Raw genomic sequence first — 20130 nt, 5'->3', positions numbered from 1 at the left:
GGTCAAGTAGCACACAGTGGTGTAATTGAAGTGTCTCATGGCCAACCGCTCTGTTTGAATCATGTTAATAGGAGCAATAACAAGCATTTAAGCAGTGTGCTGCAGTTTACAAAATGCTTCTACAGACATTACTTCACTGCTATTTCAGAACAACGCTATGAGATCAGTAGAACAAAAATCATCAGCTCTGTTTTACCAATAAGGAAAAGGTAAGAGCTAAAAGAGGCCAAGCAGCTAGCAAGTTTCCATAACACAGTAGATGACAGAGCTAGGACTAAACCCCAAGATTTCTGAGAGCTTTTCTGATTATTCTATGTGCCTTACCTTCGGCTAACTAAGAGTACTTCATTACCTCACCAGTAATTGATTTAGCAAAGGACTTGTAACCATTGAATTCCAGCCATTGCAATATGAGGAGAGAACTGGAGAGTAGTATCATTTTCTTGCTCCTAAGAAACATATACATAGGCTGGACACAATGGCTCAAGCTTGTAATCTTAGCTATTTGGGAAGTGGAGATCAGGAAGATCAGAGTTTGAGGCCATCCAGGACAAAAAGTTTTTAAGATCCTACCTCAACCAATGGCTGGGTGCTGTGGCATATATCTGTCATTCCAGCTAAGCAGGATGCGATGCACAAATAGAAGGATCGCAGTCTAGGGCAGACTGGGTATAAAGCCAGACCCTATCTCAAAAATAAACAAAGTAAAAAGGGCTGGTGGTATGGTTCAATGGTAGAACACCCGCTTAGCAAATGCAAGGTCCCAAGGCCCTGAGTTAACCTCCAGTACAGTCAAAACAAAATAAAACAAAACCAAAAAAACCCACATAAATAGAAACCCTGTTTTCATTTTTCCTGGATGTAGTCACATAAGGTATTTGTTTGCTAGTTCTCCCTCCATCTTGTTATGAGCCTAAGGAAAGAGTCAATACAGAAGAGGGACAAGATAATAGAAGCAAAAATGGAACCCAAGTGCCCTTACCTGGAATCTGTATATGGAAGATAATTTTTTTGCCTTAATACTGTTTAAGCCAGTGCAAGTTGGGGTTTCCAAACTACTTGCATGTAAAGACATCTTAATAGACACAGCATGGGAAACTATGATACAACAGATTTTGGGTACAGAGTCTTGTGTCTCAATCCCCTCTCAAACTGGGAATGTTATTAAGTGTTTTGATCAGCCACAAGGAGGGATATGAGTTCCTACCGCTTAGGGTTATTTGGTCAAAGGCAGTAAGTAGTAAGAAGTGTCTGGCACATGGCAGATTATAAATGGCCATTATTATTAAGATGGACTCCATCTATAACAATGCTATAAATACTTTTGTTAAAAATACATTTTTGACCATAACTTATTCTTTCTCCTCTAGTCAAGCAGTCAATACAAAGGTGGATTCTTAGATCAAGAATACCCAACTTCTGAGTGAACTTCATTTCTCTGAAACTTGGAGATCACTGGGCAAGGTTGGGCAGAGGATGAAAGAGTTGACAATAAAAATTATGGATTGGAACTGGGTGTGGGGGGACTGCTACCAAGACTGGAATTTGCCTTAAGTCAGCAATCAACTCTTCAAAGAATAGTCTAACGAATCAAAGGTTTGTCATTTATTTGTTTTTAGTTTTCCTGAAGAAAGGGTTTTTAAGGATTTAATAGTTCAATTTTATTGCATTGTAAAAGAGAGAGAGATAAAAAGAATTGCCATCTCTTGTCTTAAAAGAGAAGACAACTTAGATAACCTCACTTTACCAACATGCTGTTTCCAATAGTCTCCCTTACCCATGGGGGCTGTGTTCCAAGATTCACAGTGAATGCCTAAAAACTCAGGTAGTAGCAAATCCCAAATATATTCTGTTTTTTCACTTTATGTCTATGCATACCTGTAATGAAGTTTAATTTATGAATTAGAGATTAACAACAATGACTAATAGTAAAATAATGCAATTACAGCAATACACTACGATAAAATTTATGTGAATATGGTTATTCTCTCTCAAAATATCTCACTATATGTTTACCTTTTTGTTTAAACAAAGCACTTAATAGCTTCTCTTTGGCATGTCTAAGTTGCCAGCATCACTACTCTTGGGTTTTGGGATCATTCTTTATTTACTTGTTTGTTTGTTGATTGAGACCACTATTAAGTAAAGTAAGGGTCACTTAAATACAAGTCCTGCAATACTACAGCAGTTGACCTGATAACTGGGATAGCTACTAAGTGATTAATGAGCAGATAGCATATACAATATGGATCCACTAGACAAAGAGATGATTCATGTCCCTGACAGGTCAGACTGCATAGAACAATATTTCATCACACTGCTCAGAAGTCACCTGCAATTTTAAACTTATGAATTGCTTATTTCTGGTTTTTCATTTAGCATTTTCAGACTACAGGTAACTGAGAATAACTGAAACCTCAGAAGCGGTGCTGTGGATAAAGAGAGGCTACTGTAAACAACTATAACATCATAGCTTACACTTTCTATGTCTTCCTAGGTGGAACCAGGTGACTTTCATTTTTTACTTTAAAACAAAAAATGTCATGTCATCTTGGATGGTATCACATTGCTAGCTAGGAAGAACCCATTTTTCTTGTCAGCCTAATCGTCAAAACACTCTGCTATTTACTCTCCCTGTGATGGAAGAGTTTACTGCTTTCTGGAGATTACACGCCTCCCTCTGGTAATGCACAGTTGCCCAAACAGGGTCCCCACCAGTCTTGAGTAAAGAAACAAAAAGTCTGAATGCTGCAGGAAAAGCATTGAACCCAAGGTCAGGTCCACTGGGAGAGCATGAAGCTTGAAGCTTGAGGCACAGTGACTTGAGTTTATGCAATAGCTTGGGTTTATGTCGTGATTTCCCAGGAATCAGGCAAACTGATGTGTGCAGCTCCTTCCATATATCACAGGATCTAGGGGCCACGTGTTCTCCTCACTAATTTTAGTCTGCCGGAAACCCAGATAAGAAGTCACTGCTCCTTGAGGGAAGTTCCCATCTGCAGCTGCTGGTGTCAGTACTGGAATCTCCTCTCAGGGTGACCTTCACTGACTCTGTCTGGTGACAGGCCTCTTACAACTGTCACCCTGCAAACTTCTCCTTCCTCCAGGAGCCCAGGGTCTGAGCTGCAGTGAGCAACCTGCCTGCCTTTGTGTGGTAAGTCCCTGTTCACTGCCCCAGCTCCCAGGAAGGGGCTTCCTCCTGAATTGCACAGCCTATACCAGGCAGGAGTGCTCCCTCCTCGTCCTTCTCCATGTTCTTCAAAGCTTTGAAGTGAAAAGAACACTGATGTTTATTCTTGTGGTTTCCCTAATCTGTGTACTGAAGGCAGCAGGAGCCAGGTGCTCTGGTGTTAGAAAAAGAACAGGTTACTCCTCTGAAGGAGCAGGAAGAAAATTGGTTTCACAAATACAAATCCTCTGGACACCTTTAGCTTGCTTTCAAAATGTGACAAATCTTGTGGTGGCTGTGTGGTGCTCAAGGCAAGTTGACTTTTTAGCAACTCTTACCTGCAGAGAAGCAAAGCAAAGCCTAGAGGACTTGGGCTTAGTCGAAGAAGTGTGGGGACAATCTGCTGGAAATGAAAAATAAGTCTCAAGTTTAGCTCACTCTTGTCTGTTTTCAAGGTCAGATTCTTGATTTCCATCACAACAGCTAAGCAACTTCTCTGTTACCTCTACTCGAAATGGTTCTCTCCCATTCCCTGACCTGTAGTCAATATACTCAGGTCCCGGCCCTGATACTATGAGGTGTTGTGATGAATGCATAAGGATCACAAAATGAGCAATGCATGACTGGTTCCTTTCTCAATAGGTTTTATACTAGTGGCAATTTGTAGTGTTAGGAAAAAAATACTAATAAATAGCTGAAGCAATTTGAGAATCAGGCAATGTGTGACATGTTAATATTTTGAAGCATTTTCTTTTTTTTATTAAAATTTTTAAATGAATAGTGTTTCACACATGCATATATTGAATATTGATCAGGTTAACCCCCTCTATTGCTCTCTCTTTCTCCATTTCCTCCCTTATTTTACAGCTTTCTTGTGCCATCTTCATTACAGGACACAATGAATTTTAGCATTGTCTCTCCTTCCTCATTACTCTCTCCCCCTCCCCTTTATCCCTCACAGACAGTCCCTCAATTACAGTCATATTTTTGTATATCTGTATGCTTACATACATACATATGTAATCTATATATTTTTGGGGTCTAGATTGCATATTAGAGAGAACATGCTACCTTTGTCCTTGTGAACCTGGCTCACTTCGCTTAACATCCATTTTCCTATGAAGGATATAATTTCATTCTTCTTTGTGATTGAATAATATTCCACTGTGTATATATGCCACATTGTCTTTATCTGTTCTTCAGTTGAACAGCATCTAGGGTGAGTCCAAAGCCTGGCTATTGTGAATCATGCTGCACCAAGCATGGTGGATTTGCAAGTGGCTCTACGGTATCCTGACTTACATTGCTTCAGGTAAATACCCAGGAGTGGTAACACCAAATTGTGTGGTAGTTCTATTTTATTTATTTATTTTGGAGGTACTGGGTTTGAACTTAGGGCCTCATACTTGCTAGGCAGGTGCTCTACCACTTGAGCCATTCTGCCAGTCCTTTTATATGTTGGGTATTTTTGAGATAGGGTCTCACAAGCCAGGCTGGCTTTGAACCATGATCCTCCTGATCTCTGCCTCCTCAGTGCTACTGGTTATTTTGGAGATGGGGGGTGAGGAGGGTCTCACAAACTATTTGCTTGGGCTGGCATCTAACTGTGATCCTCCTGATCTTAGCCTCTCAAGTAGTTAGGATTACAGGTGTGAGCCACCAGCACCCAGCCTATTTTAGTTTTTAAGGAACCTCCATACTGCTTTTCATAGTAGCTACACTTGTTTACATTTCTGCCTACAGCATTCCCCACATTTGGTTTTGTTTGAATTCTTGATGATAGTCATTCCAACTGGGGTGAGATGAAATCTCAATGTTTTGATTTCCCTGATGGGTAGGGAAGTTGCACATTTCTTCATGTATTTGTTAGCCATTTGTACTTCTTCTGAGAATTGTCTGTTCTGTTCATTTGCCCACTTATGAAAAAGGTTGTTGGTTCTTTTGGAGCTTAGCTTTTTGAGTTCCCTGTATATTCTGGTTATTAATCTCTTGTCAGATGTGGAACTGGCAAAGATTTTTCTCCCATTCCATAGGCTGTCTTTACTTCTAGTGACTATTTCCTTTGCTGAGAAGAAGCTTTTGTTTGATGCAGTCCCATTTGTCAGTCCTTGCTCTTATTTGTTGAACTATTGGAGTTCTATTTTTGACACATTTTCTAATTTAATCAGCTTAACACTGGAAGAAGGGTAAGTTCACCCTTCCTAGTGTGCAAATGAGGAACCAGGCTTTTCACAGTGCTGGTTATGCAGTCTGCCTTCCCTCTATCTATTCTTTACCCTTCACTGCTCTGCTCTGTGCCTCAGGAGATCAGAGGGTGGGAGAAGTCAAGGTGTTTCTTTCCCACTTCCTTTCTCCTTGGGGACCAGTTTTACAGCAGCTGCATCTCTCTGTGGAGTAGTTAGCAATGGCAGGCAGGCTTCCCTCCACAGTTCTCGTGGTTCAAACAGGAAAGCATCTTTTTGCAAGTACTGAAGCCCTGAGTTCAAACCCTAGTCCCACCCCCCCAAAAAAATTAAAGGCCAATGAAAATACTTACTAGAGAATGTGACATTGTGTTAGGCCTTTAAAAATGGATCAAACATAGACAGGTGGCTATGAAGGACAATTTCAAATATGAACAAAGACAGCAAGGCAAAAATCCACAGACCACATCCTGGGAGCAGAAGTGGCTCAGGCTTGGAAGTAAACTTATGGATAGTATTTGGCACAGCATATTTTATAGGATCTTATTATTCTATGAAATGTTAATACCACATTCAAAAAAAGGATTCCATGGTCAAATAAGATTGGGTAACCATGAGATACACGAGCTTAACCAGATTTTTTTTTTAAACTCAGGACTTCTCAGAGCAATTGAAAGGCTCTAACCTTTATTTCACAATCTGTTAATATCTTCCAGAAGTATGGGAGGGAACAGAGTTTGGGAAACACACATTATCCGACAGGATTCTATGATTCTGTTAGACTCTTTGGTAGAGCAATTGAGAACACACTGTGTCAGCCAAATACAGAGTCTGCTCCAAAACCTTCTGCAGAAAGTCAATCAGGATGTCACAAATCATGGACAAATGGTACCTAGAACGCCATCACCAAGTCACAGGATGAACAGAGAAATGTGACTAGTGAGACAAATAGAAACCAAATTTATTATGCTGACTTGATCTTTACAGAAACAATGGTAAACAAACGTCAAACAGAAGTTTGGATTTATAGCTTAGAAAATATTGGAACCTCAGTAGTAAAATTTCATGTACAGTGTGTCCTGATCCTGTGGACTAGCAAGCCAAATTATTTCAGAGCTATAGCTTAAACCAATTATAATATTTTATTAATCCTTTCAATCATTTTTGACACAAAAATGTAATCTTTACTAGGAGCTCTCTGCTATCCCATAGAGGAAAACTTTGAAGACTACAAATAAAAAAGAAGTTTTAGTTCCTGTTCATAAAGTGCCCTGAACCACTTGAGTTAGAACATGTAAATGTGCAGAACAGAAGACGAACTTCACATCCAGAACTAAAGGATTTGGAAGGCTTCAGAGAAGAGCTGACAGTTGAGCTTGAAAGATGAGTAGAATTTACCAGACAGAAATGAAGAAACCTCATGAAAGACATTGAGTTTAAATATGCACATTCCATATTTAACAACATAAAAGCTTATTGCTTGTAGGAGAGAAAAGAAAGAATCCAATATTCATGGATAAAAATAAACATTTTGTTTTAGAAAACAAAAGAATTTTCCAAAAATGCTTTTCAGAAATTTTATGATACAAATTCTTCATTTTCTTTTTTGTCCTTAATCACAAAGCCCAGTATACAAGTTACAGGAATTCAGAGAAGCCCAGCACTGAGCTCTGGGGACTTTTCAAATTGGACCAGAGAAAATGAGAAACACATAATCATTTCAAAATGTTTCTAATTTCTCAGTCTAGAATAGTGCTCACAGTATACAGGAAATTGCTAGTGCCAAAGCCTGTTTTTCTTCCTGATAGTTTTAGATCACTGTGTTCTTTAAAGTAGGATTAAAGTTCTTCTTTACTGTGTAACTCTTCTGCTTCTTGGAGGACCATGTGTATCAGAGTGACGATTTAACTCAGATATTTTATATATCAAATTTTAATAGTTATACTTTTACATATTTCTATTCAGTGTGGTGCCTGCTTATATTTCCAAGCACTTAAAATGAATAATCTCTATTGAACAAATACAGGAGTTTTTAGAAAGTTTGAAGAGTGGTACAAATATATTTGTTGTGTTTTATTACATGCTTTAAAGATTTTTTAGTGGCTTACTTTGTTAGCTTTTAAAAAATTATGAAAGTTGGTAGTGTTTTCTTTAACCACGTAAGATTTTAATTCCATCATTATAAAAATAATCTATTTCTTCTCTTAAAACAGTGACAAATGTATATGTTAGTGGTTCGACAGAAATTTATTGAATGAATGAATTGATGATGCCACAGGGGAGATTGAAGGAGGAGACAAAAACTACAACTTCGGCACCCATATCAACCTGTAATTTTTTGTAAATTCAACACTAAGAAATATGTTCTTCACAGTTAACCAGACCAGTGAAAAGAAGATTTGAGGGTTAAACAACAGCTCTGAGATGAATTTCTTCTTAGAAACTTCTTAGCACTGATAATGTAGCAATTTGATCATTCATTCAGCAATTTTTAAAAACATATGATAGTAATAATCACCATCATCATCCAAGAACTAAGTGGACAAGGACACCTCACACATCAAGAGAGTGGCGAGTCACAGGAAGCTAAAAGGTACCTGCAGTCACTCAGTCAGCATCCCAGAATACTCTCAGCAGCCGAGGAAATAGGACTTTAAGTTTTATTCGGGAAGAAAATTTATATATTCAATTCATCAATTTGTTTTGGTTTTATTCTCCAGTGGATTAAAAGCTGTAGTCTAAGTTTATATCTGGTTTTATGTCTATACTTATACTAATGGACAACTTTAAATAAAAATTTAAGCCAAGACTGGGGAGGTCTAAGAATGTTTTGCCCTTGAAATGGTGGACAATACTGGTTCCCCTTATATTTGAGAAACACCAAATAGGCTTTCCTATTTAAAATCAATTGCAAACACAAATACATTAGGCATGTCATTAACACACTGGTGTATATTAGGCCCTCCCTTTCTGAAAGCAAGCTTTGACAGGAAAAAAGGAAGCTAAGCGGTTAAAAGAAAAAATGAGGCCTCAGTGCAAAATCTTGTCCTACCTTTCAACAGCTGTTTGACTTGGAGCAAGATTAAACTCTCCAAACCTCCAGTTCTTACTGTAAATTACTGGCAACCTGCAACCTCTACCAGGATGGCCTGTCATGCTGGCTGGTTCCCGGGAGGCGCTTAATAGGAGAATCTATATTCATGCCAATGTATTGGGAGTGTAAGGTAAGGCTTTATCATTAGGGCCTTCAATAGTGATTATCACTATTTAAGACAGGGAGCTGTGACCTCCTTAGGGTAACAGACGAAAGCAGGCCCACTGGGCAAGGAGGTGGCTCCATCAGCTGGCGTCCTGCTGCCCCAGTAAAGACCAGGCCACGGGTCTCACTAGCCAGCTGTAGCACTTCAAAAGCTACCAAGCCCCTGCTGTGATCCGGACCCACGCACCCAAATAACTGGGTATTGCCAGGGACTCCAGGTACTGGGAGCCTGGGGTACCGGTTCCTTGGACACAAATGAGACCACAGGACAGAGCCCGGCCACCACTTTCTTTAAAGGCGCTGGGTGAGACGAGTTCACAGGTTTCCAGGGAACACCTCAAAGCTGCCCGGGGCTCCCCCGGGCGCCAGGTGCGGCCCGCACCCCCAGCTCTAGGCTGGAGGGAAGCGCCCTTGGGACAGCCTCGTGTTCGCGAGCAGGCAGCAGACTCCGGGCCGCGAAGGCTGCACCCAGCCGGGGTGCGTGGTGCTCGGCGCGTGGGGGCCCGCGGGTCCGGGCCAGGGCGGGTCCACCCGAGCCGGACCGGCGCTGGCTGGCGCCGAGGGGCCGGGCCGGGCCGGGCCGGGCCGGGCGGGCCCTGTGTCGCGGGGCCCACCTGCGCGGGGCCGCACGCGGCAGCCCCGGCCCGGCGGGTGGGGAGAGGAGGGGAGGGGAGGGGAGGGGAGGGGAGGGGGCGCGGGCGGCGGGGCGGGAGGCGGGGCGGCCGGGCCTCGGGAGGCGCGGGGGGCGGACCCGGCCGCCCGCTGCCGCGCAGCTCGCCCGCCCGCCGCTCGCTCGCTCGCACTCGGTGGCGCTGCGACGCCGGCATGGGAGCCGCGCGCGCCCTCCCGGCGCCCACACCTGTCTGAGCGCGCAGCGAGCCGCGGCCCGGGCGGGCTGCTCGGCGCGGGTGAGTGCGGGCGCGGGATGGGGGCGTCCGCCGGGGCGCCGGGGACCCTGGCGTGTGGAAGAGCGGGACAAAGGGCCGGGTGCACGCGAGGTGGGGGTGACTGCGGGCTGCTGGGGGCACCCGAATCCTCGCCCGGGCCGCCGTCCCGGCTTGAGGGCTGGGACGGGAGTCTGAAGGAGCTCGGGATGACGCGGGGGCTGCGGGGCGTTTGGATTGGCGCAGTGTCGCCCGCGGAGCGCACAGGAAAGGAAGGTTTTGAAACTGCTGCCTTGGGTGCAGGGTGCCGGGTGGGAGTAGAGGTGGAGTCGGCTCTGGACAAGCTGTACCGTAGCCCGGCTGGTGACCACACCGGTCGCCCTCTACGTACACACACCATCGCCACTACCACCGGTTTCCCTTGAGTTTTGCATGTACTGTACACGATTCCATCACCTTCTGAACATTAATTTTTAACCTAGACACGTGATTGTGACCACACCTTAACAAGCAAGAAAAGGTCAGCAAACACAGGTTGAGAACAGGCTCCCTTTTCTCTGGAGGCTACTGATGAGTGGGTGCTAAGCCTAGAAACTGCTGTCTAAACTATTAACAGTTGGTGGAAGCAAATATTTCTTTATCACAAGTTAACTTTTAAATAAAAGTTTTCTAAAACTTTTCCAAGGAGAGAGAGAAAACTGATTTAGAGCAAGTAAGCCACCCTCCACCTCCAGAATGCAAAGTAGGTTTGTTTTCAAGCATCTCAGGAGAAAGAAGCTGATAAAAGTCCTGTTTGTTTTATTACCCATTGGGGCAACACCCATGAAAATTCAGAAACAACCTTGGCTAGTAGAAAGCACCAGGTTTTGAATAGGGCTTGCTACTCTCAGCTTCTGCTACTGAACTTCACCGGGTCCCTGTGTGCTCCTTAGGTTCAGATAGGCCAGTGCTAGAATTGTCTTCATGTGGTCCTGTGGGAAGATTTGGACTTGCAGTTGAAGTCAGATATGGCCAAAATCCATAAAGCAAATTAGTATCAGGTTATTTATCACATATTATTTCAAGATTCTACTTGTACATGAGAACATTTAAAACAGGCCTCATAACTGTCTTTCAAGAAATCTCTTAGGAATGGATTGGTGGTGGAATGGGAGGAAGGAACTTAGAAAATGCCACAGAAGCTACCACAAGTACTTCTGAAAGTGTTTGTGATCATATGCACACCATCTGCAGATGAATAAATTCCTCACTTACATTTTTCTCACCCAGATAGTCAATAGGTAACTTGTGCTTTCCTTTTCCAAGGTAGCTAATATGAATCTCATTTTTGTAACACCGACAACTATTCAGGTAGATGGTTAATGTGGGTGTGTTTTTCTCTGTGTAGCGTAAGTCCCAGAGTGCCCATTACTGTATCTGAGAACATTGTTGGCTCTGGCTGCAGTGTTTAATAGTCTCAGGTTCTCCTGTACATCTCTCACACCGATCCTTTAGGATTTAATGTACCAGGCATTATTCATGCGTCATAACTGCCATTGACCATAGGGAGTTTTTCTCATGGTCTCACCATTGACAATTTTATGCACTCTGTTCTTGCTCTGCTGCCAGGTTTGTCCAGGATTCATTAAGGTGGTTCATTTTGCCTAAAACTAAAAGAGAAGTTAAACTTTGTTTGACCACTGACATTGTGTTTAGAGTTGCTGGACTTAGAAGTGTCCTCCAGTTTCCTGTACAAGACTATAATTCTTAAATGGTGGTGTGATTACATCTGTTTGCTTGAACAGGTTCTGTGGCTCAGGAAAATGAGAGCAAGCCTGACTGCAGAGTATTCCCAGAGCTTTGTTCATTTTTAGGCATTTGCTTTAGGAGTTAGCATGGTGTCACTGTTCAGTATCACAGGCCACAGATTCCTAGGAAGACTCTGTCGTGCTTCCAAATACTATCCAAAACTAGCATCTTCACACACTTTCTTGTGGTTTCTTTCTGGCATTGCCATTTATAAAGGGCACAGAAGTTCATATGTTTACAATAAAGAATAGCTGTCCCAAGCACTGCAGTTTTCCTCACAGCACTTGCTTGCTATAGCACTTAAATCTGGCTCCCAAATACTGGCCCCCTGGAGGAGACCTGGGTCCTTGCAAGTGAAGTGAAGAACAAGAGAGGGCAGTCACAGTGCCCAGTCTCCAAAGAGATTATTACTGTTTGCACATCTGATAATGTGCAGAGTTCCTCCACTGTAAGACTTTGATGAAGTGACAGCATACTCATAAAGTAGAAATATTTTGAGACACTAGACAGAGACAGTGGCTTGTATTGCATGATGGAGCATGGAATGTGTAAACCCCCCAGTGAGTCAGATACCCAGAGTTGGAAAAGAAATACAGTTTCTGTATTGCTAAGCATGGTGAAAAAAAGCATTTGCTTATCTTAATTTTCCATTCTCCTTTGCCAGTTAGATGGAGTGATGCATGAAAATATTTGGTTGGAAATTTTAAAGATAATTTATGTATATGAGGAACCTTTATCCTGCAAAGACTGTTCCTAGGGATGGAGTATTGTGGACCTAAATTTGCTTCGTCCACATTTAGATGTAACGAGGATAACTGGAAATCTTCATTTTTCTTTTAGATGAGAGAGTTTTGTAGACAGCTGTACAGGATGAGGTGAACCATTTGTAAACATGTCAGAATTTAAAGTTATGTAACCCACTTGTTACCTTTCCAGTTGCAAGATTGGGAATGCTTTTATTACATCTGTTTACATCCTAAAGTGTCTATGTTTAAATGGGCATAGCACATGCTGACCTAGAGTTTATAAAGTTGGAAACAATAATTATTTGCCTCTGGGTGAATTGAAAAATTAATGCAAAGCCACCCACCTAATTTTAAAGCATCACAGTTAGTGTTGATATGTTGTTTATGGTAATGAGTGAGGGTAGGATGCAAATATCTTAGAAAAGACTGTTAATGGACAGCAGGGTTGTTTTCCGTCTCCTTTTCTTGGAGATCTATCCTGAAAGTCTCATAGCCAGCCATCTCTGCACTTAGTTCCTGAAAGCTGCCCTCTGCTGGAGTGCTTTGTTTCTTTTGTAGATTGATCACAGCAATTTTATCTCCCACTTGGGTGACAGAGTAATAAGATAAATTTTCCTTTTTCTTTACCCCTATGCCTCCAGCCTTCATGGTTCCAAGAGTAAATGCTCCTAAAAAATAAATGGCAATGCAGACACTGTAAACAACGTAGTCCCCGACCTGAACTTTTTTGATGCTGGAAAACTATAAAATTAATGTTGGACTTGCAAAGATCATTTAAAGAGATCACCTAGTTCAGGTTGCTATTCAGAAAAATTTCTAATCCACCCTCAAAAAACACTTGATAAAGGAATGAGGTACTGTAGGAAGCTTGGAACCTTAACAGATTCCAGCTTAAAACTATTTGAGGACACAGCTTTATCTCTCAATTTCTGATTAAGTATTTAAAAACCTAATCAATTTGGAATAATTTGAGCTGTTTTTGTAAGTGTGAATTAGTTTCTAAATCAGAATTAAAGTCTTTGGATGTGTAATAGCATAATGGTTGGAGGTACACAGAAATGTTAAGCAAGTCATAGAATGCTGTCATCACAAGTTCTTATCACCTGAGTTAATATGGTTAAGTAATAATGTAGGGAACTGATAGGCAATGTTTCAAACCAACAGAAAGTAGTGCTTCTGAAGTATCCAAAAAGTTGGTCCTAAAAGGTTAAAGCTTTACCCTGCCCTGTTCGTTTAGCAGTCTTTATCTCATAGATGACTGCCTTCTCCCTTACTCCTTGATAAATGACCAGAATTTGAGTTTAAGCACTCTGAATTAGTAATATGCTATCATACAGTAGACTCTGTAGCATTCTCTAATAGCATTCGTAATTTGTAAATGATCTCAAAAGTTCTTGACACATAGTCATCTATCATTTTGACAAAGAAAAACTTGAGCTTTTATATTGAGAGTCTGGAGTGGGGCTCTAAGGGTGAGAGTCTAGCCGACTGTCCTGAGCTCACATCCTAAGAAAAGATGTCCCTAACACTCCCTACTCTGTAATGCTCAGGAACTGGTTTCTAAAAACATTGTTTCTTTTTGAAGCACAGATGAGGAAGAAATATGCAATGGTGGCATCTGTGAAATGGGACATACTTTGAGTCCTTTGAGGTATTTAAATAAGCAATTTACTGTATAGGAAAAGCACTTGAAAATTTAACATTAATTTTGCTGGTGTTAATTCATTATGACAAGGTTCCTAGATGGATTTTTTAAAGTATGCACCAATTTCAGAATTCTTCCTGCCATTTTCTTCCCTGACACCCTTGCCAATTGAACTATTTAAATTTTTGGATAAATGGATAAAGCTAGATAAAAATGGATGCAACTGAAATTTTAGTACAGTTGATAGTTCAGACTCCATAATGCCAGGGTCCGGCTAACATACAAATTTCAGATTTGGCATTTGAATATCCATACTGTAGATGACAATATGAGCCTATCATACATAACTCTCATGTTCTTCTTGCATGTTGCAAATATCATTTACAATTTATGATAAATACATAGTATAGTACTAGCTCTCTCCCCACAAGAATAGTATTTTAAAAACAGGAACTCTTGGTAACTTGGACCCTCGGTTTCTGTGTCTCCTTTCTTAAGATAAGCTGAAGTAAAACTTGGCATAACACATCTGCTATTCAATGTTAGCAGAATTACCATTCTTCACATTACAAATGCACACAGACACATGTATGCACATATTCATGTACCCTAGGATCTCAGGGACTAAAGAAATAATTAAAAGTGTTTCCTCCTCACAAAAGAACCCAGAGCTCCTTCCTATTTAGAAATGAAGAGAAGTGGAGTTTCAAGGAATCAGGAAATCCCAAGGAATTGGCTTTTTCAGGACCTTATTCCTTTTTTCCCCATCCTTATTCTCCTTAGCAGAAGTGGAATTCAAGAGAAAGAATAGAGCAAAAAAGTCCAGAGGTGGGTGGGACACACGTGTATTTTAGAACTGCTCTGTGAGGATACTGTGAATGTACATTGGCAGGCGGGGCTGGACTAGATCAGACCATGGGAGGTTCCAGTTTTATATAAAGCAAGCACAGAGCACACAGAAGTCGCCAGCAATTCTGTACCCACCAAAAGGAAGAGAATGAAAATAAGGAAGTCACTGTTTCCTCTTGCTCCTGCTTTGTTCTGTTTGCCTCTTGAGACATAGCCCACCTGTCCTGTTTTGGGATGTGTGGTTGTGAATGAGTTACCCTACCTACTGAGTCAGCTGAATCAGAAGATTCCGAGCCAGCCAGAGCCCACTGATTCTTAAATGCTGATGAAAGTATCACCAGTCTTCATCGTTGTTTTTCTTGTGGGATGATTGAAATGGTTCTTTAAGCATACCTTTCAGGACAAAATGCAAACTTTGCATTCAGTACCTGCAGCCCTTCATAATCCAACTCTTGCCTACTGCCTGCACCACCTCCTCTGTACCCTTGCTGTGCTAAGTATAATTCCTGAAGTGACTCACACAGATGCACATTTCCATGCTTTTGCACGCTATGGTTCCCTTCTCTCTGTCTTAAGTCATCTAACTTCTTTTCTACTTCAGTGCCCATCTCAAGCATTCTGTCTCCCGGAAGGCCTCCGCTGTTTCTCTTTCTTCTCACACTTGACTTTATGTGTTTTGAGCTGCTACATCATCTGAGTACATCTCTGTCATTCTAATGACAGGCAATAGCCACCCGTCAAATGTGTATTTTCTGAACTCACTATTCATTCACTCTTCCGTTACCACAAACATTCACTTAATAAATCTTTGTTGAGTACAAGCAGAGTTCAAGGCTTAGACTAGCTGAGAACACAGATAAAAGCACCTGAAAAAGTAAGCAATAATAACGGTCATACAGCTGTACCTGATGCAGTATTATAGCTTTAGATCTTTGACAAAGATTCTGTTAGCATACAACATAATCCAAAGGAAAAGAGAATATTTTGATTGTTAGTAACCTGGCTACTCTGGAACTAGCTATATGATTGTAAAGGTTGTTCTAAATTCAAAGCAAAATCCCCAAATATACTCATCATATACAAGTGACAAAAGTCTTAGATACTGTGGAGCTGTACCTTCTCAATGCAAGCAAGTTGCCCTGAAAATTTTCCAACTACATGGTAAAATGAGAATGAGAAAGACAGAAGGAGGAAAGAGAGGCAGGGAAGGTAGGAGAGGACAGGGTTTAGAATTAAGCACAAAGAAAGCTCAAAATGAAATGGAATTGGGGGACTAATGACTGTGTGCATGCCACCCTGCAGTGTGCCATCTTAAACATAGAAGGGAATGAACACCTCATTTCATTCAGGGCACCCAGCCACAGGAACATTCCCAAGGTCAAGGCCTTGCATTGTGAGTGAGACCATTATCTAAGGCTTTCTGTCTACACCCTGATTCCTGAGGAGGGTTCACAAACTTGGAAACAATGACAGGCATGCTGCCGGCTTTGTCAGTCCTAAGTAAATGAGCTTCAGCCCTTGCCCTCCTGACCTGCGTGTCTTTTTTTCTGCAGAATGGTGCTCAACATGGCAGGGATTCCAGGGCTTCTCTTCCTTTTCCTCCTCCTCCTCCTGCTCTGTATGGTTGGGCAAGTGAGTCCCTACAGTGGCTCCTGGAAACCCACTTGGCCTGCTTACCAGCTTCCTGTCATCTTGCCTCAGACTACCCTCAACTTAGCCAAGCCAGAATTTGGGGCAGAAGCCAAGTTGGAGGTGTCCTCCTCATGTGGACCCCAGTGTCACAAGGGAGCTCCATCACCCACATATGAAGAGGTCAAGCAATACCTGTCTTATGAAACGCTTTATGCCAATGGCAGCCTCACAGAGACCCAGGTAGGCATTTATCTTCTCAGCAGTGGCAGAAGTGGGGCTCAACCCCGAGACACAGAGTCTGCGAGAAAGTCTCGGAGGAAGCGGCAGATTTATGGCTATGACAGCAGATTCAGCATTTTTGGGAAGGACTTCCTACTCAACTATCCTTTCTCAACATCAGTGAAATTATCTACAGGCTGCACTGGCACGCTGGTGGCAGAGAAACACGTCCTTACAGCTGCCCACTGCATACATGATGGGAAAACCTATGTGAAAGGAACACAGAAACTCCGAGTGGGCTTCCTGAAGCCCAGGTATAAAGATGGTGGTCGAGGGACCAACAACTCGAGCTCAGCTACACCTGAAAAGATGAAATTTCAGTGGATCCGAGTGAAACGCACCCATGTGCCCAAGGGATGGATCAAAGGCAGTGCCAATGACATTGGCATGGATTATGACTATACTCTCCTAGAACTCAAAAAGCCCCACAAGAGAAAGTTCATGAAGATTGGAGTGAGCCCACCTGCTAAACAGCTGCCAGGAGGCAGAATCCACTTCTCTGGTTATGACAATGACCGACCTGGCAATTTGGTGTACCGCTTCTGTGATGTCAAAGATGAGACCTATGACCTGCTCTACCAACAGTGCGATGCCCAGCCTGGGGCCAGTGGATCAGGGGTCTATGTGAGGATGTGGAAGAGACAGCAGCAGAAGTGGGAGCGAAAAATTATTGGCATCTTCTCGGGGCACCAGTGGGTGGACATGAATGGTTCTCCACAGGATTTCAATGTGGCTGTTAGAATCACTCCTCTCAAATATGCCCAGATTTGTTACTGGATAAAAGGAAACTATGTGGATTGCAGGGAGGGGTGACACGGTGTTTCTTCCTGGCAGCACTTAATGGCCATTATGTACTCATTGTAGAAGATGCCAGCCTTATCTTTGGCTCTCACGTGTGTGTGTGTGTGTGTGTGTGTGTGTGTGTGTGTGTGTGTGTGTGTGTTGTATAATGTGTCATATAATATCTTTTACCTAATTTCTTAAAATTGCAGAATGACTGGCTTGTATTGAAAACTAGTTTGTATATCATATCACATTAGCAGTTTGAAAGCATATTTTTGCATAGAAATAAAAAAATATTGACACTTGGGGCAATAGGGTATATTTGGTGATTAAGTTAAGCCTTAACTTTTTTGAGAACTTTGATTTTTATTTCATCTGCTGAACTTGTTTCAAAGGTTTATATTAAATACATGGCATACAGGAGATATGTTTGTGTATGTATGTGTTTTCTTCTGAGATTCGTATCTTGGGTTTTTTTTTAGTGACTAGTTATTAATGCTTACAGATGGTAGTATTTCCACCACATAGAATAACTTTCACAACACTTCTTAGACAGGCATTTATAATAGTTTGGACTTGGAGACATTTGCATGGTAGTCGTTGAATAGTAAAATAATTTATTGGCTGTATTGATGCACATATTAAATTATATCTTACAGTAAGCCAATACCCCAAGCTGCTTTAGTTTTGAAAATAGTTTCTCTTCCAGAGACCGTTGCTCTACTTTGTGAGAGTCTGCATAGGGATCTGCCAACTTTGCAGTCATACCAGAGTAGGCAAGGTCCTTTATCCCAATCCTTCCACTTAACAAGATTTCAGTCCCAATTTTAGAGCTAACTGTTTTTCAAAAGACAATAATCAGGGCCTAATTAGAACAGACTGTATTGCCTCCCAGCTAACAGTTGTGGTCACAATAAAAACAATCATAGCATTTTACCCCTGGAGTGTAGCACATCTCATGTTTTATCATTTGGATGGAGTAATTTAAAATGAATTAAATTCCAGAGAACAATGGATGCATTGGTCGGCAGATGTCACAACAGAATAACCACTTGTTTTGAGCTTGGCACAGTCACACAGCCTGATCAAAAATTATTCTGCATAGTTCTCAATGTGCTTTGGAGTTGTGTACTTGTTCAGTTTAGAAACTTCTCTATCACTGTACTCATTTTATAGTAAAAATACTTGGAAGATGCTTTAAGAAAAACCATTAAGGCTTTCCTCCATTTTTGCTGGAATGTTCTAGTTTATACATATAATCAGGTACGCTAATAAAAATGAAAATTGGGAGAATGCAAAGTGAATCAGAATTATGTGCTCCAATACATGTTTTATAAATGTGATAATCACAGCATATAAAGAAAAGAGTTTGACTTATTCTGTGTTTGCAATTTATTACTCTCAGCATAAGTACTTCTTCCTAATGTATTGGTGGAGAAAAAAGCAAATGGGATATGAGATAACTGTTTGCTGGTTGCCCCTGGGTAATTTGGACCTACATTGTGACTATGAGGACATTCAAATACAGCACTGTCACTTAAACATTCTTCTGGTGGCTTGTGTTTCTTGAGCTTTATAAAAGGATACCCTGATAAGGCACTCAAGACTCTATACCACATGCTTTCAAGTCATATAAGACATACTATGCATGCCAGGCAATCTTCTGGTTCCAGTACAATTTGCTCTGGAATCTAACAGGAATCTCGCCTGAGGAAGAAGAGAGGGCTCTGTTTGTATGGCTGGTATTTCAGTTTTTTGTTTGTTTTTGCTTTGCTTGGTGGGGAGAGGGAGAGAGAGATTGACAGAGAAAGACCCCATAACTAGTTTTTAAAATTGATGCTTTTATGAAATGCACTGATTTCTAAATGTTGATTTCATATAAAGGAAGACAATGGCTCAAAGTCAATGTTTGGCTCAGGAGTAGATATAATTTACTAAAGAATAGTACTTCATAGAACAATAAAAGAAAATTATAAAATAATTCAACAGGTCCATCTTTTCAGTGGTGATAAAAGAAGTGTGATATTAAACTATTATAGCAGTTGAAAGAAAAAAAGCACTCATGATATTAATGTAACTGGTGCTACAGTTATATACACAGTAAACATATATTTCTAAAAAGGCTAATAGAAACATATTTCATGAAGCATGCCACTTAACACTTGTCCTCCAGACTAAAAATAAAATGGGAGTGGTTATGAAAAAGGAGGGAGATTAGCTAGACAGCTAACGCACATCAAAAGCTCTGAAAATTTCTGCATTTCAATAAACATGTCTGGTCATAAAACCATCATTTTCTCATCTAATGCCTAACAGCAGTTTAGCCTTCTGATACATTTTCTGGGTTGCTATAAAAGCCTTTTGGTCAAGGTGATGCGGTAGAAACTATGAGCCCTGGGTATCAATCAGTGCCTTTGGAGCTTAACTTGAACTTGCAATCAGTATTTGAGATTGTTCACCACATAAAATGAGGAAGGATAAACTTGAAAATCATTTGCTGCTTCGAATCAGAAAGGTGTGGCATAATTTGGGACACATATTTTACACAGAATTTTGAATTTTAGAAACTAGTAAAAACATGGGAATATAAAGAGACAAAGAAACATGAGTCAGTAAGTGGAAGAATTGTACATGAATTCCTTCTTTACAGTTTTGGATCAGAAAGGGATTGGAATACTGAGACGGAAATTCCCTGTTCTTTGTGGACCTTGGGCTTCCTGCTTCCTGAAAGGGAAGCCCCCCCAGACATGCCTGGGTCTCACACTTAACTGATACTTCTCTAACAACCCTTAAGGAGATCCAGGAAGTCTTTAACCCAGAACTTTCTGAGGATGACAGCCTGCCTTAGAAGATGACTCTCTGCTAATTAGAGAATAAATGACAGCATTTAGGTGTCCAGGGGAATTCTGGTAG

At 41.3% G+C, this 20130-nt stretch overlaps 1 protein-coding gene across 5 annotated transcripts; it reads left to right on the top strand.

The window, feature by feature from the left end:
• The first annotated feature begins 2973 nt into the window (after positions 1-2973).
• Positions 2974-18759, top strand: Prss23 (serine protease 23). Of its 5 annotated transcripts, none has more exons than XR_012450164.1 (3): positions 2974-3154; positions 4373-4481; positions 7566-8099. XR_012450164.1 is itself a non-coding variant. In XM_074081611.1 (2 exons), the coding sequence occupies exon 2, from the start codon at positions 16078-16080 to the stop codon at positions 17245-17247; it is 1170 nt and encodes a 389-aa protein (XP_073937712.1). In that variant the 5' UTR covers positions 2995-3154; position 16077; the 3' UTR covers positions 17248-18759. The 5 variants fall into 5 exon arrangements, 3 of the variants coding, with proteins under 3 accessions (XP_073937712.1, XP_073937717.1, XP_020032909.1); XR_012450165.1 differs by lacking the exon at positions 7566-8099 and adding an exon at positions 6544-7545; XM_074081611.1 differs by lacking the exons at positions 4373-4481; positions 7566-8099 and adding an exon at positions 16077-18759 and having other exon boundaries at positions 2995-3154.
• The last annotated feature ends 1371 nt before the right edge of the window (positions 18760-20130 follow it).

Source organism: Castor canadensis, chromosome 1 (assembly GCF_047511655.1).
Source record: "Castor canadensis chromosome 1, mCasCan1.hap1v2, whole genome shotgun sequence".
NCBI classification, from domain to species: Eukaryota; Metazoa; Chordata; class Mammalia; order Rodentia; family Castoridae; genus Castor; species Castor canadensis.
Note: the sequence above shows the minus strand (reverse complement) of the source record. Positions and strands in the feature narration are given on the sequence as shown.